Genomic DNA, 24,781 nt, shown 5'->3' on the forward strand with positions numbered 1-24,781 from the left:
TGTAGAATATGTCAAATGACAGGAATTATGACAGCTGATAAATAGCAGTCTGATTTTTGCATGAGAGTTTAATCTCTGTTCGGAGAGTTTAAGTCTGACCGTTTCAAATTTTTAACCAAAATTAAAACTGCCCCTGTTACAGTGTTCTCGTATATCACAGTTTATCCGACTAGACACCGTTTAAGCTATTAACAAATTTTCAGCTTACTATTAATCAACTTTTTTTTTCATACGCGGGATACAGACCTAACTGATCGTCTTCCTATTGGGGAACCGTCTCTCGCCGTCCTTACTACTTTGTTTTTTGTCATTTGGCTCATGTAGTTGTTCCATTATACTCTTCTGCTTTTTACCCAGTTATTGATGTTGTCCACCTTGCATATCTGTCGTATATCTGCACTTCTACCTCTTCCCACATCCCATCGATTTTTCAAAGTATTTTCATATCTGCTGTTTCTAGCATTCTTTCTGTCCTTTCTGTATCAAGTCGTGTTTCTGCCGCGTATTTATGTCATTATTGGTCTGATAACTGTTGTGTAAATTGCGCCTTTCACTTCTTTTCCAATATTGGTGTGGTAGTTATAAACACGACAAGTGTCGAATCAAGTTCTGAACACACGGATAGTGATATATTTCAACTTGTCAAAAATATGTCCTATGTATAGTATTTTTACTACCAAAGCGATATTACGTAGGTCAAAATTTTTGACGTAAGAGAACTGTCAAAACATTAGAATGTGAATTTTCATTATTGCCATGTTTATTATAAACATGGATATAATGAAGAGTCACATTCTAATGTTTTGACAGTTCTCTTACGTCAAAAATTTTGACCTACGTAATATCGCTTTTGTAGTAAAAATACTATACAGTAGTAAAAGTGATCTCTTCATTAGTCATGAATTAGACAATTCGACTGGAAGAGGAATTGTTCGTTTTCATGTTTTTTGTGTGTATATTCAAAGTGTAGTCTTATTTCTTTAGTTCTCAAATTAATAAGCACGTTAAATTTCATTTGTATTATGTATTTTTAATTATCTTTGGTGTCAATTTCATAAAGAAATGTGAACAGTTAACAACATTATTACTGTTTAACAAATATTGAACCATAATTTAAAAATAAAAGTTTACTCATTAATTTCTATTGCGCCGCCTATGTTTTACAAACGGTGCCGACAATCGGTGTCGAATTTTGTTTTTATAGTGGTCCAACTGACATCGTAAGAACAGTATGCATGAGTTAAAAGAAATGACCAGAGACAGAAATCTTTGGAGACGGAAAATACACGACATCATGTCGACAACTACACTCCCTCCGTGTGGTCAGGATCGAAGAGAGAGATGAAAAACGTTAAGGTTACATGAAAAAATAATGACAGTTTGCTATGTATAAATATATGTCCGCAAATGCTTCATTTCCGAGATACGTGGTGTTGAATTTTTTATTTCAAACTGCCAATTTATTTACTGCTCTAAGACCGTTTGGTCTATGAAAAAGAAATTTGGTGGGTTTTAACAAGCATTTATTGCGCATTTATATTTATATTGCGCAATATAAAAATAATTTTTAATTTAACATATTTTAGTTGCGTACTAGTTTTTTCTTAAAATAAATGTAGACCTTTACCCGTACGCGCGCCAATGAAGAATATAAAATTATTCTATCACCTCTAAAGAAGGTCGATTTGAACATTTGTACTTCTCATGGCGACGGCAGAATCACTAGTTTTTAATATGTGTTAAATTTTCCATGAGATAATAATCAAATCGCATATAATTTGTAACTTTATAAAGTTTATACTGACTTGTATACACAGGGTGTTTCATTAAAAAATGTCCATATCGTAACTGGAGAAAGCTTAGCACAAAATACGAAGATTTAACCCAAAACACTTATATAAAATATTCTTCCTTACCGAGATACATAGTGTTTTATTACAAATGTTCTAAGTGATTTTAGCCCATTGTTAAAGCACCATTTAATATCTTTTGGTAATTTTATAAATAAAAAATAAGTCTGGCTAATTATTATTGGTTTATGGCAAAGCCATTTACCAATAAAAAAAATATTTTAAACTTGACACAGTCTACACATGTTAGGATATTTTAAATAGAGTTAAAAGATAGTTTACTGCTGTTACCAGAGGCGTGTTGTAGGGATATATACTTAATTTTCGCCCCTTTCCCCCCTCATAACCTACGCCACTATCGTAATAATAATTTTTGTTTAATAATAAACATGTTTTTTTGATTATTTGATACTTTTTACGTAAACATCATCCTTTTGTCTCAATGCGATAGAGTAAGTAGTTTTCAAGTTATTTGCGTTTTAATGTAATGGATTCAATAAGATTATGTATTTTAAACACAATCTTATTGAATGTTGTTTAAAATACATAGTCTTATGGAATCCATTATCTTTAAACGCAAATAACTTGAAAACTACTTACACTATCGCAATGAGACAAAAGGATAATATTTAAGTAAAAACTAACACGGAATCAAAAAAACATGTTGAAATTATTATTACGTAGGTTATGAGGAAAAAAAGAGGCGAAAATGAAGTATATATCCCTACAGCACGCTTTTGGTAACAGAGGAAAACTATGTTTTAACACTAATTAGAGTACCCTAACATGTTTAAACTGCTTATCGAGTTTGAACAAAAAATATTGAAAGGTGTGAAAACAATGAGCTAAAATCATTTTAGAATATTTGTAATAAAACACTCTGTATCTCGGTAAGGAACAATATTTTATTTAAGTGTTTTGGGTTAAATTTTCGTATTTTCTTCTAAAGTCTCTCCACTTACCATATGAACAATTCTTAATGAAACACTCTGCATACATAATACCTACTTTGTGTACTCAAATAAGTTAAAAAAATATTTCTGCAAAGTATTCGCATTTATTAAAAGTTTTGCAACGTATAAGGACTATATGGCAAAGAGGTACCCAGTCCTTCAACTTTTTTCTTTTAGTCAATTTAAGCCGATAAATCTAGTGACAAAAGTATGTTAGTTCCCTTTTATGTGCTACGAAATCATATTTTTCTTGCGAGAATATACCGTTTAGAAGGTCTGTTATTGATTTTCCACTACAAAAGAACACTTTAAAGTTTCAATAGAATTTCGCAAATACCAGACTTATGTGTATATAAAAAAGTTTTCCTTTAAAATTACATCAGAATAATGCTTCAAATAAAAATAAAGAGCTTAGTTTATTATATAGAGAAAATCTCAAACATCATTATAAATAATTTTTTTGTGGACAGCTTAGTTTTTCCCACTGAGTATTCTATAGGTAATAAACGAGTATTTGCCGAGTAGGGTGGAACGACAGAGGTCAAAAAAATAAAAGATAAGAAAAATTATTGTTGCTATCGTTTAAAAGTTGTATCAGGTGATGAAAACAATCGGTACGAGAGCGTTTTGAAATAAAAAAATATCTTGAGGTAAAAAAATTATTTTTGTCGAAAAAATCAATATGGCTGTGACCAAATTTCAATGATCGTGTTTTACCAACGAAATGTGACATTCTAAAGTGCTTCCTCCTTATTCGTAATGAACTTCAATTGACAAATAATAATAAAGATCACTTTATCGTCGACGTGTCAAATGCCGTTGCAACGAAAGTAGAACAAAAATGGATAAAAGCTTGTATTCCAACATTATCGCATAAGCGCATTCAAGATATGATTAAAAATATTTATACGGAGTATCAAAATCTTAAGCGATACACAAAAACTCAGCAAGCATCTGATTCATACAAAGAAAAGATTTGCCAGCGAAAGGAGTGTGAAAAGTTATTGAATATCGCGGCTTGCAAGTGCAAGATGAACTGTGTATGTGTGTGTACCTGTGATAAAATCGAGAAAGTACCACAAAATGAGCGAATTTTTCTTCAAGATCAACGATCCTGTCGAAAAATGGCAATTGGACCAGTGGATATTGCAGCATCTGCAGCAATAAGGAAGAAAATGGAAAGAATCATGAAGGCAAAGGCAAGTTCCCAAAAATATAATACTGACGAAATTGTTCTTAAAGCATGTACCGTTGATTCTCCTAATCGTTCCATAAGTAGCGGCTTGTCTGACTGAAATTCTTCTGATGCAGATGATCATGAAGAAGAATTCATTGCTCCTTTGTCAACAGTTACATTCCAACCATCTACGTCACAAATGCGGATTTCAAATGCAAGACTGTCTTGCAACAAAAAAAGTCAATAAGTTTAATCGAAAAGTAGTTACAGAAGAACACGTAACAATTATTGAAGAACCAGGCTCTCGATATGTAGGGAATGTGTCTTCTTTATCAGAACGGCTGCAAACATCGCGAATAGCATTCAAAAATCTATCCTAGAAAATAATATTGATATATCGAAGTTAAGGTACGGTAGTGAACACCAGCCCTCAAGTAGGCGTTATAAGAAAACTGAATGAATACTGCGGCAGCTCGCTTCAATGGCTAGTATTCTTATTTCATTGCAATGAGCTACCTCCACGTTATTTAATTCAACAGTTAGATGGACGCACCAGTGGACCACTTAGTTTTTCAGGGCCAATAGGGAAACTTCTGGAACGCTGTGAAGAGAAGGCTGTCGTCGATTTCGTCGCAATAGAGAACAACCTAGCAATATTATTAGAAACAACAGACCTTGGTAGAGATCAGAAGTACATGTACCAAATAAGTCAAGCAGTTGCTGCGGGAAAATGTCATAATGATTTGAGCCTTAAAAAACCTGGGAAAATATCACACGCAATGTGGCTGACAGTTGCTAATCGATTACTTCGATTGTATGTTGAAACTGAATGTCCCAGCCCCCAATTAATTATGTTAGTAAGTTTCATCAAAAAAGTGGTTGCAGCAGTTTGGTTTTATATAAAACTGTATCCTAGCTGTTCAGATGGTTCAAAACATTTATGGCAAATGATTTATTATTCACGATTTCTACCAGTTGACCAAAGAAAAATTGTCGATGCCGTTATCTAAAGGAATGCGTATTTTGCCCATCCCGAAAATATATTACTCGGTATGATGAAAGATGAACGAAAACATATATAAGATCTAGGATTACGCAGAGTACCGAAAGCTAGAGAAATTCAGAAAGAAAAAAAGATCCGGAGATTCAAAATACCAACATTAAATTTTAGTGCTGAAGATTAGATTGACTTAATTTATATTTCTGAATTCAATGTTACGGCTCCTCCTTTGCTAAAACAGATTTCCAATGAAAATGTAATGGACCAAGAGCTAGCAACGTCGGGAAAACAGTGATTTTAAGACACTTGGTTTTTTAATATATTATTCCTATGCTTCCTTGAACACCTTACCGCCCATCTGGCTGCTGAGACAGGTTGCGTTCATTACTGCGCAGCGCACCTGTATAGGTAAATATATCGAATTTAAAATTATTTTAAGACGAAAAATTTTTTTGCCATTACTTTTTAAACATTATTAGAAATATGAATTATAATTGCCAGGCATTTCTGTGGTTGCTAAATATGCGCCAGACGCTATTTTTTATAAATAATAATTGAAAAATTAAATCGTTTTAGTATGTCTGAAATTTTAATATGATATTATTTACACATAAATAAATGCAAAATTAATTTGCCAGGCATTAATTCGGTTGCATTCATCAGCCAGATGGATTTAAAATCATAAAAATAATGTGTATTTTCAGCAAAACGATCGCTGCTTGGGTTAAGAAACTAGACAAACAAAAGATACGACAATTTCGGGTGTGAATGTTGTCCGCACATGTTATTAAGATGGTCAGTCACAGCCGCAATAAATTCACAGTTTGTTAACGATTCTTGTCGAGTTTCTATTTAGTGAAAAGTAATTGTGATACAATATAATGGCAAATAAAATACAATGTGTGTTTTGCAAGGAAAAAAACGAGAATATAATAACTTTTGTGGATGAAAAAAAAAGAAGTTTTGAGTGCGCTTATGAAATACAATTTAAAATATAATAATGTACAGTTACCATTTAGCAACCACAGAAATATCTGACAATTATAATTCATGTTTCTAATAATGTTTGAGAAGTAATGACAAAAAAATTTTTTGTCTTAAACTAATTTCAAATATATTTACCTGAATCTTTTGTTTGTCTTATTTTTTAACACAGCCAGCGTACGTTTTGATGAAAATATATATCATTTTAAATGATTTTAAATCCATCTGGCTGATTACTGCAACCGAGTTAATGTCTGGCAAATTAATTTTGCATTTATTTATGTGTTAATAATATAATATTAAAATTACAGACATACTAAAATGATTTACATTTTTCTATTATTATTTATAATAAATAGCGTCTGGCGCGCATTTAGCAACCACAGAAATGTCTGGCAATTATAATTCATGTTTCTAATAATGTTTGAGAAGTAATGACAAAAAAAATTTTTGTCTTAAACTAATTTCAGATATATTTACCTGAATCTTTTGTTTGTCTTATTTCTTAACACAGCCAGCGTACGTTTTGATGAAAATATATATCATTTTAAATGATTTTAAATCCATCTGGCTGATTACTGCAACCGAGTTAATGTCTGACAAAATTAATTTTGCATTTATTTATGTGTTAATAATATAATATTAAAATTACAGACATACTAAAATGATTTTTACGGCCAGATGGCGCTAGCCACCCATTACCATCACTTTGGCTGCAATATTTGGGAAAACCTTTCGATGCAATTTGATTGGATTAAGGAGAACAGTGCCTACGTTCCTTCTGATGACGCTCCAATAAGAGCAGAAAACTGCAGTTAAAGGGACTGGCTGCACTCCTTATTCTAATTAAAGAGTAAGATTGTTTTTCCTTCGTATTGCAGCCGAATAAAAATGGTACACATTTTTATTATTTTATTTTCGTATTACTCAGTAGAGTAACTATGGTGCATCTTTCAGTTCCTAGCCGGCTGCAGACGGGGGATTTGAATTGCAAGGTTTAGAATTCCTTCCCTATCGTCTTTACTGCAGCATCCATATGACTTGCAAATTGTAGAAGTCTTGGAGGCGTATACATGGGGATGTACCAGTAAGTTTTCAATTTAAAAATCTTTTAGTGATTTTTGATATTTTTCAATATTAATTATTTGCTATTAGGATTGAAAACTTGCTTCGTATTTTTACGGCCAGATGGCGCTAGCCACCCATTACCATCACTTTGGCTGCAATATTTGGGAAAACCTTTCGATGCAATTTGATTGGATTAAGGAGAACAGTGCCTACGTTCCTTCTGATGACGCTCCAATAAGAGCAGAAAACTGCAGTTAAAGGGACTGGCTGCACTCCTTATTCTAATTAAAGAGTAAGATTGTTTTTCCTTCGTATTGCAGCCGAATAAAAATGGTACACATTTTTTTTTTTTCTATTTTTTTTTCTATTTTTTAAATGTCTGGCGATTATAATTCATGTTTCTAATAATGTTTGAGAAGTAATGACAAAAAAATTTTTTGTCTTAAACTAATTTCAAATATATTTTACCTGAATCTTTTGTTTGTCTTATTTCTTAACACAGCCAGCGTACGTTTTGATGAAAATATATATCATTTTAAATGATCTTAAATCCATCTGGCTGATTACTGCAACCGAGTTAATGTCTGGCAAATTAATTTTGCATTTATTTATGTGTTAATAATATAATATTAAAATTACAGACATACTAAAATGATTTACATTTTTCTATTATTATTTATAATAAATAGCGTCTGGCGCGCATTTAGCAACCACAGAAATGTCTGGCAATTATAATTCATGTTTCTAATAATGTTTGAGAAGTAATGACAAAAAAATTTGTTGTCTTAAACTAATTTCAAATATATTTACCTGAATCTTTTGTTTGTCTTATTTCTTAACACAGCCAGCGTACGTTTTGATGAAAATATATATCATTTTAAATGATTTTAAATCCATCTGGCTGATTACTGCAACCGAGTTAATGTCTGGCAAATTAATTTTGCATTTATTTATGTGTAAATAACATAATATTAAAATTTCAGACATACTAAAATGATTTAAATTTTTCATTTATTATTTATAAAAAATAGCGTCTGGCGCATAGTTAGCAACCACAGAAATGCCTGGCAGTTATAATTTATATTTCTAATAATGTTTAAAAAGTAATGGCAAAAAAATTTTTCGTCTTAAAATAATTTTAAATTCGATATATTTACCTGTACAGGTGCGCTGCGTAGTAATGAACGCAACCTGTCTCAGTAGCCAGATGGCCGGGAAGGTGTTCGAAGATTCATAGGGAATAATATATTAAAGAATCAGCTGTCTTAAAATACTTTCTCGAAAACGTTGAGAGCGATTTAGACTATAGCGTCTGGCACGTATTTAGCAACCACAGAAATGTCTGGCAATTATAATTCATATTTCTAATAATGTTTAAAAAGTAATGGCAAACAAATTTTTCGTCTTAAAATAATTTTAAATTCGATATATTTACCAGCACAGGTGCGCTGCGCAGTAATGAACGCAACCTGTCTCAGTAGCCAGATGGCCGGTAAGGTGTTCTAGGATGCATAGGGAATATTATATTAAAGAATCAGCCGTCTTAAAATAGTTGCTCGAAAACGTTGCTAGCTCTTAGACCATAAGGGATATGATTGATTCTGGGAATTACAACAGCATAGAGGTCTTAAACTGCCCTTGTCATATCCATTCCGTGGAAAGAAATGTTAAGTTAGTAACTTAAGCATCAGCTGCTGTTTGTGGACCAGAATCAAGAAATGGCTTTATTCGTTCAAGGTTGCAGTCTAGAAATATTTACCGTTTTTTAAAACAAAATCAGACTACAAATCATAAAATGTAGATTGTATTATAAAACAATTATTTACATTCAAATAAGTAATAGAAAAATTAATTTTGAATTTTTTTTTCATTCCCAAAATTTTAAATTTGATATGGAACCTGAAGATAGGGTCCAATACAAAAAAGATTTCTTACAGTTTTATTATACATCAAAACACAACTTTTTCGCACTAGCCCCATAAACAATAGTGACTTCGAATTTTTCGTTCCACCCTATTGCCGAGTCACTATCCGATAAAATCTCAAATGACAATTTATCAATTTTTATTTTCAACTGAATTAATATACAATTTTGCTTCAGGTTGAAACTGCCAATCCCGAAGTTTCCGTATGGATTGTCAATTTAACCACAGTCAAATATTTATTTCCGTTCGAATTAAAGCCAACAAACAGCGTAGAATCTGATAGCTACGTGACTAGCGTCAGTTTCCATGGAGAGAACAATGTCGGCATTGTCTGGTTAAACAGATTGCAAAACAAATTTGTAATTGTTACTTGCCGGTCGCAGAATGGTTACAATTGCACTGAGGTAAGTGAATTTAACCCTTAATTACTAACACCCTTAAATTATTTACGTTTACACTATCACACCGTCTCAGAGAAGTTTTGTTTTTTTTTTATCCACACTATTTATAGTCCGGGAGGTAGCGTCAGGTTTGACCGGGGCATTTTAGTAGTGCTGTTTTTTATATAGTTAGTTGTTCCAAAGCTTGAAAGAAGATATGAAAGTAGATGGAAAAATCCTACAACTCATATGTCAAATATTTATCTCCGTGCTTTACATCCATAATGCCCTAGTGGTTAAGATAACTGACTCCTGGCTTTTACTCAGGCGAGTTGGGTTCGATTTCCGGCGTCGGATATGTTTTTTGTTTTTAAAATTGACATTTTGAGAGAAATTATTGTTTTACAATACTTTTTTTATTGTGTCGTATAAATAATACAAATGTGGTATTATGAAAATTTTTCAAATCGAAATGTCAATTTTAAAAACAGAAAGGATTTGCGACGCCGGGAATCGAACCCGGCTAGTCTGGGTGAAAGCCAGGAGCCAGGTATTCTAACCACTAAGCCATTATGGATGTAAGGCATGGAGATAAATATGTGACATATAAGTTGTAGGGCTTTTCCATCTACTTTCATATTTATTCTTTTCTTGCCTAAATGCCCCTGAGTCACGCCAGCTGACAGACACATTATTTATCAAACAAATACTACCTACCAAAATAAAGTCATAGAATCTGTGTTAAAATCACCGTAAAAATTTGACACTACCTCTCAGACTATTATTTTTTTAACTTACCAATTTTAAAAGTACTCACCAATTTTTAACAAACTATGATTAAAGCTATGCGAAAAAGAATAGGTGATTCGTTTTTGTTAAAAAAATATTTGTGGAAATTATGGTATTAGGTAATTACTTTTTGTTATCCCTGTAATTTTTATATGTTTTTATTTGGCAACTACCTAATAAAAAAAATATAAAGGACAATTAAAAAAACATTTATTACTGTAATAAGGCCTAATCTTTCTCCGTCCTAAACTGCATTTTTTTGTTATTTTACCATGCATAATATGTTGTAACAACCCATATTTGCAACCTATCATTACATGTCCAAAATACTACGACTTTCTTTTCTTAATGCTTTTTATAATCTCAGTAGTCTTGCTGAGATATTCTAGTATTATGGAGTTTCGAATCTTTTCCACCCAAGAAACTTTTAAAATTCTTCTATGGCATCACATTTCAAAAGATACAAGGGTACGACTCAGATAAATTTTTTTAATAGTCCAAGACTCAACAATCTTCTTCATATTCAAGTGCCATTTTCGCGAAGGAAGTCGGCAATTACCTTAGCTATTCGGACTTTGGAGACGGCTGCTCTGAAATGTTCGTTTGATATACATCCGTACCAGTTTCTCAGGTTGCGCAGCCACGATATTCTGCGTCTCCCTGTGCTTCTTTTTCCTTGAATCTTTCACTACATAATGAGTTGGAGCAAGTTGTATCTCTCTGCACGTGTAATATGTCCGAGATATTCCTATTTTCTGGTTTTGATTGTATTTAAGACTTCCATTTCTTTATTCATCTTTCTCAGAACCTCTTTGTTTGTGACGTGTTCTGTCCATGATATTTTCAGAAATCTTCTATACACCCATAACTCACATGATTCCGGTTTTTCATTGACTTCGCACTCAAGGGCCAGGCTTTCATTCCGTAAAACAAAATCGAGAAAACGTATCATCTAGCCAACCTTACTCTTAGCTCTAACTTTAAATCCCGTGTGTAGAGCACTTTGCTCATTTTGTTAAAATTCGCTTTAGCCTATTCTAATTTTAATCTCCTGGAAGTAATTATTTGTGCAGTTGATCAGTGTTCCAAGATACGAATATTGGTCTACTCGTTCGACATTGGTTCCGTTTATGAGGAGATTCTAGTTATGTCTTTGAGTTTTAGATATTCTCATAAATTTTGTCTTCCTGATGTTCATTGTTAGACCGTATTCTTGGCTATATTTATATCGCTATTCTGTTCACCAGTCTTTGAAAATCTTCAATATTTTCGGCTAAGATGACAGTCTCATCCGCATATCTCTTCGGAGTAGGTACTAAAGGGAACTGGCGTTAATACGCTGTGTCACCTTACGTCCAAATTCAATTTCCTCTACAACAGGAAAGACTCAACAATCAACAACATAAAGTAAGACCAGGAAACTGTACCATCTAAGTAGGCTATGCAAATTTTAGATCTCTGTTACACAATTCTTTGGACATCCTTCTAATAGCTGCTCTGGCCTGCTTTATTCTGGATCTAGTTGACTCTCTGTTAACAATTTCTTAGTCCTGAAGACACTATAACACGTTCGTCCCGATAAGTAGATTTTCTATGAGGACTTGTTCAGGACGTAAATTTTAAACTTCTGTCTCTATGAAACAAGCACTTTACTGTGCGAAACTCCGTATCTGTTAAGCGAACATCCATAAACTACGTCGTTAAAAAGGGGGAGGGGGCCTTTCTTTGCTTATTACGACGGGGAGGGGGCCATGAGTGCACATCCAACGTCGTTTGATGTTCACGAATATAAAAATATATTCGATAAAGGGTAGAGACCCAGAAACACTGTGTCAGAGGATGGCAAGAGACTCGAATTGAATCAAAACGAAAACGATTATTTTCTTTTTCTTTTTCATGCTTTACTCGGTTTAGAGTACAAAATGACCAAGTGTTCTTAAGGTATTCTGAGACGCATTGTTGGAGAAGCTCCTCCTAGCGGCGCCGCTTGATACTATCGTATCTCGGTTAACAGTATCCTGACTCTTGATCGAAATTTATTTTATTTATAAAAATATACCTTATTTAAAATTAAAAAGAATTAGTAGGCATATTACTTTTATCGCATACTTTTTGTTTCGTTTTTGTCACTCACAGCCTTAATAATATTGCTAGCAGTTTTGTACAGAACAACAAACAATAAAACATTGTTCTATGTATTTAAACAAACGCTTCTGTACAGGACAACGTCTGGAAGCAATAAATATTAAACTGTTCATTTATTTACTGAATACCCTGTGTGAAACAATTCTACAAGAATGAATAGAAATAAAATATTCTATTTTATTTAGTTGGTACATTGTATTTATTTTTAATTAAAAAATGGTATTGAAATCAAAACAAAATAGGTATCAATATTTATATGATGTAGTTAAGGAAGATTGTGACTTGAGAGAAAAAAGTACGTGGCTATTAATGAGCTACATAGTAATACTGATTTGGATACATTCGTAAATAAACTTTGATAGCTAACTTTAAAAAATCCAGAAATAACATGGAATTAAAAAAAATCACTAAAAAGGGGGTCTTGAGTTGCAATTGCGACGTCGGTATGAGGAGGAGGGTCAACTGTAAACGACGCTATACGACGGAAGGGGGGAGGGTATTAAAAAGTCCAAAATTTTTACGACGTAGTTTATGGATGTTCCACGTAAACTTGACTTAAACCCAGAGAAATAAGATTTTTCTCGTGACACATCCCCCTCCAGGCCGAAACCAAATTTTTTGAGTAGTATGGACATCTATATTAATAACCTTTATGTTTTCTGCAGCCGATTTTGATGATATACATAGTTATAAACAAATGAAGATTAAAAAACGGTAAATTTTCGATTTTTTGGTCTACACCCAAAAAGTTAAGCATTTTAAACAAATTTGAGAGTAATAAACTCATAAATCGTCTAAAAAATTTTAATATGGCGTTCGCTGAGTATATCTGTCCTTCTTGGTTGCTTAGAAAATTGCAAAATAAATCAGAAATTTTGAGTTTTAATAAATATTCATAACTTATGTAAAAATTAACTTAGAACCTTCTTATTACACGAATTGCTGAGACTTCTGGTGCTTAACCTTCGGATGACCAAGCGGGGGAAATTGTGACCCCAGCGTATGTTTTTCTTTAATAAATTCAAAAGTATTTTCAATTTTTAACTCATTATTTTTTTATCTGACTTTAGTATCATTCTAGATATCCTCGTATTTTGAAATAAAAAAAAAATCCCTATATTTTACGAATAAAAAATATATTCTGAAGTTGATGTTTAGTAAAATACAGTCTATTATGTGTAATTCCAAGTAGTTTTACGCTAACGACGTCGACTTTGCAAAGTAACAAGACACTTACTCAACATACACACTACACATGACACTAATACTCATTAATGTTGTTCTGAAGCTATTTTCTTGTGGCATTTTTACAATTTTAACTATTTAGAATGGGAAATAAGCCACAATATTATTAAAAAATGATTTTTATTAACGTTTCGACGCCCAAATCGGGTGCCGTTGTCAAAATACAAAATACTATTAATATAAACAAAAATGTTGTTGCTTAGTAAAAAAATTCTTCTAATAATTTATTTAATTTGACTCATTTATATCGGCAATTCAGATACATATGATACATTTTAAAGTAGAAGACTTTAAAATGATATTGCCAATATTTATGAGTTGCGTTCCTGGGACGACTTTACTGAAAGATAGTTCATTCTATTACATGAAATCAACCCAACTCAAGAATATCCGTCACAAAAAAATCATAGCATGTGATCTGTCTTTAAAAAGACAACCACATGCAACGGTGACATTAAAATTCTCGCGTTAGAGATCTCATAGTAAATCACGAGGGAAAACCAGGAAAAACCTCGTGATACTATCCCGACATCGTAAGTATTTGGTCTTACATTTAATTTACTCTCAAAATTAATACCAAATTCTGACTGTACTATAATTTTGTTTAAATTATAAATAATATCAATAATACATGGGTATATAAGTAATACTAAAATATAAAATATGTACTAACTCGACTATTGACTTACTAATTGTGGTATTTTCTTTCTATTGACTTCCTCTTTCAGTATGGGTATCCACATCCTACTGCATTCCACATATTAAAAATAGAGAATTTGATAGATCTCAAATATGTCAACACGCATGGGATAATGAACATAGAGTTCAGTGGAGAGATTCAAGTATAGTCCTGAAAGAAACAGATAGTAAAAAGAGAAAAATCAAAGAAGCGGCTCTAATTATGCTAAACGAAACCAATTGTGTCGCAAATTCCTCGGTGGAATGCAGTAGGATGTGGATACCCATACTGAAAGAGGAAGTCAATAGAAAGAAAATACCACAATTAGTAAGTCAATAGTCGAGTTAGTACATATTTTATATTTTAGTATTACTTATATACCCATGTATTATTGATATTATTTATAATTTAAACAAAATTATAGTACAGTCAGAATTTGGTATTAATTTTGAGAGTAAATTAAATGTAAGACCAAATACTTACGATGTCGGGATAGTATCACGAGGTTTTTCCTGGTTTTCCCTCGTGATTTACTATGAGATCTCTAACGCGAGAATTTTAATGTCACCGTTGCATGTGGTTGTCTTTTTAAAGACAGATCACATGCTATGATTTTTTTGTGACGGATATTCTTGAGTTGGGTTGATTTCATGTAATCGAATGAACTATCTTTCAGTAAAGTCGTCCCAGGAACGCAACTCATAAATATTGGCAATATCATTTTAAAGTCTTCTACTTTAAAATGTATCATATGTATCTGAATTGCCGATATAAATGAGTCAAATTAAATAAATTATTAGAAGAATTTTTTTACTAAGCAACAACATTTTTGTTTATATTAATAGTATTTTGTATTTTGACAACGGCACCCGATTTGGGCGTCGAAACGTTAATAAAAATCATTTTTTAATAATATTGTGGCTTATTTCCCATTCTAAATAGTTAAAACTAATACTCATGTTGTGACTGGCTGAATGACATAAAGTCCATGCCAAGAAAAATTAAAAAAATTAAAAAAATTAAAAGAATTAAAAAAACTATTTTTTTGTTAATTGTCATTTTTGACATTTTTGACCTGGGTCATTCCCCCCCCCCCCTCCTTGGTCATCCGTGTAACAAAAAAAGGTTGGTCATCGGAAGGTTAAATTATATAGTTTCAAAGTTATTTAATTTGTATTTCCCAAATTAATTTTTTTTGCAACACTAAAAGCCAGAAAATTATGAGGTTACAATAAGACTTCTGACAGTTTATGTAAGAAGAACATTGAAACTATTGACTTAATTAAAAAAAATGACAAAAAGTAATTTTAAACAGTGTAAAATTATTTTGCAAAAACACGTTGATTTTTTGCTTACTTATAAACAATTAGAATAATTTTTTAACCGTTGCCCGTAGAAAAATTATTTTTTCATATTTGGAAAGACTGAATTTTTGTACACATTTAGAAACAAAAACAATTGTTTTAGGACAATTAGGGACGAAGTTAGCCCCCCACCCTTTTTTAATTCATATGTTTTTGCAAAATAATTTTGCAGTATTTAGAATTATTTTTTGTATTTTTTTTAATTAGTAGTATAAATCTTCTTCTTTTATAAACATTTTAAAGTATTAGTGTAAATTCATCATTTTCTGACTTATAGCGTTGCAAAAAGAATTAATTTGGGATTAAACATATTAAATACCTTTTAAACTATTTGACCAATTGTTTTGAAATTCAGGGAATGATTTAAGCACCAGAAGTCTCAGCATTCCGTGTAATAAGAACGTTCTAAGTTATTTTTACATAAGTTATGAATATTTATAAAAATTCAAAATTTAAGATTTATTTTGCAATTTTCTAAGCAACCAATAAGGATAGACATATTCAGCGAACACCTTATTGAATATTTTTATACGATTTATGAGTTTCGCAGTCTAAAATTTGTTTAAAATACTTATTTTCTTGGTTATAGACGAAAAAAGCTAAAATTTACCGTTTTTTGATTTTCATTTGTTTATAACTATGTATATCATCAAAATCGGCTGCAGGAAACATATACATAGGATATTATTACAGATGTCCATACTATTCAAAAAAATTGGTTTCGGCCTGGAGGGGGTTGTGTCACCAACAGGATATTTTTTTTTCCTTGTCTCTCTGAACTACTTGTTCGGTCAAGAATGTGAGCAACAAGAGTTGCAACAATTTCTGCACACACAAATATCTTGAAATTGCCAAGAATTTATACAAACACAAGAATTTATACAAAACAATTAAAAGTGCACAGCCTACTTGTAACACTGAAGGAAGGGTACGATGATGACTTCAATGTCGTTAATATTTTTTGATAATATCTGGAAAAATTTTAAATTTAAAAAACATTTCTCTTTAAAAACTGTATTTGGGGATTTCTGCTAAACTGTGTTTATTGTTTGTCAAATTCCTAAGAACAACCAACAAAAATTAAACCAAAGAATACTCCATCCAACAAGAAGCGAAAGCATCGACTATTTCACGATCCAAATTTCTTTGCGCATGTACGATCCGCCATGTTTCATGTATTATTTCTTATTTCTCAACCTAAACCTAAACCCTAACAGCTGTTTGTTGAACCTAACAAATAATGTGAATGTATTTATAAAATTATTGTGTTGTTTAATCTTTTCTAATTGTAGAAAAAAGGATAATACTATTAAACATATCTATTGTTAAAATAAACTCTCATTGTGATGGTTCCACGCAAAGGTGGATTTTCTTGAGTGGTTCGTACTGGTATGCCCCACTAGATTTAGATCGTGAACAAATAATTCTCCTTTCAGTACCGAGAAACCGTAGCAGGTAAACGATCGTAGGGGTAGGGCAATGAGAGAAAGTTCTTTTTAAACATTTATGTGATTCATTTTCATTCATTTTCAAACATTTATGTGATTCCATATACGTACCTATCTATTGAAATTATTTATTCCCAGATTTTTAATAAAGCATAAAAACAATTTAAACATAGCTATTTAATGTTTAATCTAATTTGCAATAGTATAAATTTAGTGTACGGTTCTAGAAATAAAGGTCATTTTGAATTTATGCAAGGCAGGTCCACAACATCAATTTTTATTTTATGACAGCTGAGGGAAAAACTTATGAGTGGAAGAGAAAGACTTGCACATACTGTTTATTAATCTTGGGAAGGCATATAGCAAAGTTACCAGAAACCTAATGGTACTAAAGTAGGAAAGGAGTGCCGGCTGAATATGTGAGAGTGGTATAAGAGATGTATCAGAAGGTAACAATTAGAGAGAGAGCGAATGCAGCTGAAACTGGAAAATTTTGTGTGAAAGCAGAGCTTCATTAGGGTTAGGTTAAGTTCCGTATTAATTCCGTAGTTATTAATAACTAGAACTAGCGAATAACTAGAAAAGATAATGTTAGGAATCAGTATATACGAAAAAATTGGGTGTGGATCCTATTGGACACAAAATAAGAAACAGGTTAAGGGGGCTAGATGCTAGATCTGATGTCTTCTTTCTTTTATATAGGCAGTACTGCCTGTTTTTCTTCAACGGTGCATTTCATTCTGTCCCTAAATTGTCATTACAGCTTTTCCTTGGGTGTCCTATACTTCTTCTGCCTAACAGTGACTTGTCCCTTACTATCCTTGATTCGAACATCCTGCTTATATGTTGAGTCCACTCTTCTTTACCCAGGTATTTACATTGTCCACCCCACATATGCGTCTGATTTCCTCACTTCTTACCCTGTCCTGTAGTCCTTTTCCAGCAATCCTTCTTAAGATCTTCATTTGGTTGGTCTCCAGATGTTTTTGTGTTTTGCTTGTACAAATCTGGTCTTGTTTCGGCCGTATAAGTCATAACTGGCCTAATAACTGACTTATATATTCGGGCCTTTGTTTGCACTCTTACGTGTTTGTTTATCCAAATTGTGCCGTTTAGGCATCGGCCGTTCTACTGGCTTTAATTATTTGTTCTTTTACCTCTTCTTCGATATTGTTGTCAGCTGATAGATTAATTCCCAAGTATTAGATGCTAGATGTGATGGGATAATTGTTATATATCCAGGCGAGTTGAATTTGGTACAGTACAACCAGAGTTTCCAGAAACCACAGATGCACAGAAAGAAATCGAAGGTGAATAAAGTCATTCTAGCCTCAGCCGCAGAGTTTCCTCGTGCAGCGAGAATATGGTGGTGTTGGAGGTCAATAGACATTCAAAGAAATTTATCAGAAGGAAACAAAAAAAATTATCAATCTAAGACAAAGTTAATAGAAAATTTGAAAGTATAATTCTGTACTAAGTAAAAAGGTCAAAAATATCTATTTTTTAAGTTTTTTAGTACGAAAAAAAGTAATAGAAATCGATAGAAACTTTAACCTCTATTTTGAAATTAACTATTAAATTCAACTAAGCATTAAAAATCCATCACGTTTACATAAGTTTACAAAACTTAGTCAAAATCGATATTTTTAACTTAAAACCTTTTTACTCATCAGTACAAAATTGATATATGAGTTATATTAAATTTTACAGAAAAAAAATACAATTCATATTAATGGATCAACTTAAAAACACTATAGTTATAATTATTACTTTGTTTCTCAGTGTAACTCAAATTTCCTACAGTTTTGAACGAATTCCTCATTACTTTTCTTAGTGTAGTGTGAAGTATTACCCCTACCATTCTCCGATCGATATTTCTGTCCCCTGAATATCAAAGGAGCCGACAGGTGCTTTCGCTTCTTCTTGGATGGAGTATTCTTTGATTAAACGTTCGAGGCAATTTTATCAGAAATTATAAGGGTGACCGTTTTTCGTGACGGTGAGTGTAGTTAGTCAGAAATATAATTAATCTTTTATTCTGTGAAGGAGCAAAACAAAAAATGCGAAACGGTAAATTTTAATATCGAATTACCTTTTGTTATATGCTAACTAATATACACATACTAAATCAAAATATGAGTGAAGCAAAATTAAATTTATTCAATTATTAATAAATAATTTGAAATTATAAAGAACCCTCCTATTTGCAAAACAAAAAGACAAAATAGCAAAAGAAATTCACTTGCTATATCATTCTCAGAAATGAGCAAATAAACATTGCTTATAATGAAATAAAAAGGAAGTATTTAAATATGGAAAATAATAAAAGTTTATTCAATACATCAAACATAAAAGAATAAACCATATATTTGCGTTGTTTGATTAAGTATATAAAATATGTTTCTCCAAAGTAAAGTATGTACAAGAACTTTTCCCAGCTTGGCACGTAGGGAGCATTAAAATTATACTGTCTTATTTTTTGATCACATAGAATGTAAAAAAATGAAATTCTAGGGGTGAGGGTTTTTCCTTTCCTAATGGACTAGGAAATACGACTTAGTGTGTTTGTGCAGTATATAGAGCATACCTTTTTATATACGACTGCAATAACAGTTAAATAATTAAAAAAATTGACTTAGTGCATTCTGTTGGGATACCCTCGCTATGCATAATCATTCTAAAATGAACGGTTCCAAAATTATGGAGGTAGTATAGTATAATTGGTCCAAAAAAGCCTAACCCAGACATCCAAGGTAAAAGTTGTGGTGGGGAGATGGGGGAGAAGTCGGTAAATTAGTAGTTTTTTTGCGTCTTTCGTCAATATTTCTAAAACTATGCTTTAGCGTAAACAATATTTTATACAACAATGTTCTACATAGAATTTAAAACAGAAAAGGTTGTATACATAATTGTTATCAATTCAACCGTTCCAGAGTTACGGAGGGTGAAATGTGGAGGTTTTCGATACTTTTTATATTTTTCGGGCAAATTATAATATTATTACTGATGATAGAAATTGAAGACCTATTTACAAAAACAACATAACTGTATTTTTAAGATTTCTGTAATTTGTTTGTGTAAAAACCAAATTTCTATATAAAAGAATTTGTAAATTTTATTGATATTATTTATAAATATTATAGATATAATATGTATAAATTATATCTATAAATAATATCATTAAAATTTTCAATTCTGTCATAGAAATTGTATTTTTACACTAAAAAATTACAGAAATCTAAGTTATGTTGTTATTGTAAATAGGTCTTCAATTTTCTTTAACAGGACCTATTGTGTTTTGTAAATAAAATTTGCTATTTCTATGTCCGACGGTATGTTAGTGATAGGCCCTTGAAGAAACGTCAACCTCACCACCCAAAATCATCATCAGTTGCCCAAATGATATAAAAAGTATCGAAAACCTCCACTTTTCTCCCTCCGTAACTCTGGAACCGTTGATTTTATAACAATTATATATCAGATCTTTATTGTTTTAAATTTTATGTAGAACATTTTTCTATAGAACATTGTTTATGCTAAAGCACAGTTTGAGAAATATTGACGAGAAACGTAAACAAACTACTAATTTACTGAATTCTCCTCCATCTCCCCCCAAAATGGTGTAACTTTTTATTGAACAATATGTGGACTCTATAGAACAATTTGGTGTTTGGAAAACTTTTACTTTAGATGTCTGGGTTAGGCCATTTTTTCGACCAATTATAGTATATTACCTCTGTAACTTTGGAACTGTTCATTTTAGAAGGATTATGCATAGGGCCCTTTTTATTTCAAATTTAATGTAGAACATTTTTGTTTAGAAAATTGTTCATGCTACACCGCATAGTTTTAGAAATATTGACGAAAAGTTTAAAAAACTACGAATTTACCGTTTTCTCCCCGCCCCCCACCCCAACCCGACGCTCAAATTTTGTGACTTTTTTCTGAACATTATGTAGACCATATAGAACAATTTGGTGTTGGTGGATAACTTTCACTTTGGATGTCTGGGTTATGCCATTATTTGGATCAATTGTCTATTATGAGTACTTATTGGAAAATAAATGCTGCTTCTACTCCATTCGTATTTTTACTAATATGTTTAGATTATTGAAAGTTATTAAAACTACCCTGGCTTCCGTGATCAAATTTTTCACCTTTAGCACTATTCTCGGGTTATCAGACAGCCATCATAAACAAAAATGGTAACACGTCAAGGCCAACTGAAATACAACCAGGTGACAGACAGGATTGTGCGCTATCCCCGATACTGTTTAACGGCTACGGCTTTAGAATTGTATCAGGACAAACGAATGAAGAGTAAATAACATCCTTTGTGCAGGTTACTCTGTTTTATTGACTGATTCAGACCATAGTCTACAGATACTGTTAAATAGGGTCACTGAGAGTTGTGAAAAATGGGGATAAAACTCAATATTGCGAAAATGAAAGTTATGAAAATATCTTTTTCTTTAAGTACCTTGTCTTCCCAAAAAATTGGTGGTCACTCGCATGATTTTTACTTTGTCCACATCTGACCAAATAGTGTCGTGGTGCTCACTCCATACCTCTGGCGGAGGTTCCTAAGCCAGGACGTTTTTTTCCTTGGATAATTACATGTAGTATTTCTACGGATTTTTCATCATGTGGACAAAGTACGTGGTTAGAAATGAAAATTAAACTGCAAATATCAAAAACAAAAAATTGCCCCTTCCAAATATGTGAACCACTAACAGCTTGAATACGTAGAAAAATACAAATACCTGTGTTGCTGGTTCAACAACCAACTTATTAAACAAGAAGTAAGAGCGATAATTTTATAAAAGTAGCATTAATATCAGTATTAGATGTGGTTTTTTGCATTGCTATGTATGGTTAATAATAAGGTATAGAAAGTAGACCTGGACGCTTAACAAAACGCTGATGAACAAGTTAGAAGCCATTGGACTCTGGCTTTATAGAAGTATTTTGAGAATGCCTAGTAAAACCCATTTCACAAACAAAAATGTCCTGCGGAGAATAGGTGCAGGTAGGGAGCTGCTAAGGATCATGAAAGTTAAAAAGTTAGCTACATAGGACACATAATGAGAAAAGAAAAGTAGATACCGCCTCGCGCAACTGGTCATCCAGGGAAATATTGAAAAAAATCGGTGTCCCGGTATGCGCATGATTTCATGGCTTAAAAATATCAGAGCCTGGACCGGCCTTGATTCAACATATTTGATTTGAGTCGTATTGGACAGAAATAGATTTGCTAGTGTAGTCGCTAATCTCCACTAAAGGAGACAGCTTCTTCTTTAGATTCAAATCCACGGTTAGCAAATCCACAAAGAGCGATCACAGTTTCCATGAACGCTCTTTGTCTTGCAAATATATCAGAGATTAAATGTCGTTAATCCCTGTCCATTGCCTTATGTTTCGGACCCAGGACATTTTCTTGCGTCCTATTCCTCTCTTGCCTTCAATTTTACCCTCTATTATAAGTTGAAGGAACTGGTATTTTTAGTTTCGCATGGTATGACCCAGATACGCCGTCTTCCTTTTCTTGATGGTTTTGAAAAGTTTGTATTCTTGGTTGATTTTTTTAAGGACATCTACATTTGTGACTTTTGCCGTCCATGGTATCTTTAGGATACGGCGATAAAGCCACATTTCGAAGGTTTCCAATTTGTGTATATTCCTCGTTTTGCGTGTCCAGCCCTCTACTCCATATAGCAGTACCAACCATGCGTAGCACAAGAGGAGACAGCACCACAAGAAAGAGAAGAATGTTGTATAATGGGTGAAAACAGTAATATTTATATCCATTGTACTATATTATGATTCTCATTCCAAACTACTACTCAAACACGGTATTGGATCCTGGGTACATTTTTGAATAAATAAAATCGTAAATTAGTTCTTCGAAATTAGTATTTTTAATTAGTAAATTATATTTTACTCTCTAAATTTATTCTCTTACAAACTAGTTACATTATAATTAACATTTTCAAAATTACTCTGAAATTAGGTCAAACAATCTCTATAATCGAATAAATTTACAGAAAATTTAAACTAGATTTGAAAGTTGCCTAATTGGCGGATAAATGGAGGAAAACATCCCAATATTCTAAATTTAAATATGCCTTTGGTAGCTCCAAAATAGAAAAAGGACGGGTCAATCTATTTTATCCTTTAATAGTCTAGGCGCCAAATAGAGGCCACCGTGTCATTTTCAATTCTGATGGACAAACTCAACGGTTTCTTATGGATTTTTGGCTGCTGATTACAAATTTCGAGGGAGGATTTCGATCCGAGTGGTCAAAAAATTGTTATAAACAATTCAATTGTTTATAAATTGTTTATAGAGCTCTGGCTCATAAACTAAAAAAAATAGAAAAAAAATTTTTAAATAAAATTTGTTCCTTAATAAAAAATGAAGAAATAACCGTTTACTAAACTTAAATCTGATAATCAGAACTCAAGATATTGTAAAATTAGAACACAATGCAAATTGCAAAATAAGTATTTTTCGAAGCTTTATCAATCATAACTCGGCTTCTACGCATGCAATGGAGCCTTGTAAAGTGTCATTTTAAAGCTTAATTAAGAGACTTCCAAACAAAGTTTGTTAAATTATTTGATCTTCATTTGTTTCAAAGTTATACCCATTTGAAGTTATAATTTTCTCAAAAAAATTGTACATTAATTTGTTTATAAAGGTTTCAAGCAAACTTGAGCTATAAACATTTATACTTTAATTAACAATAATGATAAAAACTCAAAAGGAATCATTTGAGCTTACGAAAATGTTCGTAAGTTTATTTTTGGCTAAGATGTCGATATTTTAATGGCGCGCTATGAGGCGCAAGATTGGCTCACAGTCAAGTAAGTATGTATTCTCCGACGCTTTATCGATCGTAACTCGGCTTCTACGCAAGCAAATGAACCAATACGTGATATCCATATAAAAATGGAACGAGTTCTTTTGCAGCATCATCATTGCATATAAAACGAGCATTTATGATGTGGCGGCATACACAAAATTGACGGGCCTTGATGATGCTGCAAAAGAACTATATCCACTTTATATGGATATCATAGAGACAATTAGACTCTGAAGCCTCAAAAAGTTTTAGTTTTACTGCCTACAAGAACAGACTTGTACCACCATGTAACTGTTAAAATAAAAAAAAACTTATGCAGATGTAAAAAAACTGATATTCCCTTTATATCTCTATGCAGATTTGCAGATGCATAAAAAAATGTTTGTAAAAATATTATTATTATTATTATTATTATTACATAACAAGTAAGGGCAGAGGAGCGAGCTACTATTATGCCCAAAAACAAAGAAAAATAACAATGTAAAATAACTACTGACAGTTACATAAAATAAGAGATATTAGTAAAATATCCATAGAAAATTTAACATCGTGCAATTTTTATGTATGAAATATTGTCGCATCCAGTCTGTTTTTAAACGTATTCACTGTAGTTGCTGATATGGTGTCTCGATCTAAATTATTCCAAATATTAAATATCCTGTTAGGCAAGAAGTTTACTCTGGACCGTGCTATTGCCTGCTCCTTCTTTAATTTGTATTCTTCTTCTTCAGGTGCCGTCCTCGTTCCGAAGTTTGGCTATCATCAAGGCTATGCGTATTTTTGATACCGTAGATCTAAATAATTGGCAGCTGCTGCACTTGTACCAATCTCTTAAATTCTTCAACCATGAATGTTTTCTTGTGCCAATGGATCTTTTACCTATTATTTTTCCCTGAATAATTAATTGT

At 32.2% G+C, this 24,781-nt stretch overlaps 1 protein-coding gene across 1 annotated transcript in view; it reads left to right on the forward strand.

Annotated features, from left to right (window-relative positions):
* The window catches only part of LOC126880901 (inactive dipeptidyl peptidase 10-like), a 378,845-nt gene that overhangs the window by 250,042 nt on the left and 104,022 nt on the right, over positions 1-24,781 (forward strand). The window contains exon 6 of the mRNA XM_050644976.1: positions 9,134-9,361. Within this exon, the coding sequence (XP_050500933.1) occupies positions 9,134-9,361 (228 nt within the window). The remainder of the gene's footprint in view (positions 1-9,133; positions 9,362-24,781) is intronic.

This window comes from Diabrotica virgifera, chromosome 2 (assembly GCF_917563875.1).
Source record: "Diabrotica virgifera virgifera chromosome 2, PGI_DIABVI_V3a".
Taxonomy (NCBI): Eukaryota; Metazoa; Arthropoda; class Insecta; order Coleoptera; family Chrysomelidae; genus Diabrotica; species Diabrotica virgifera.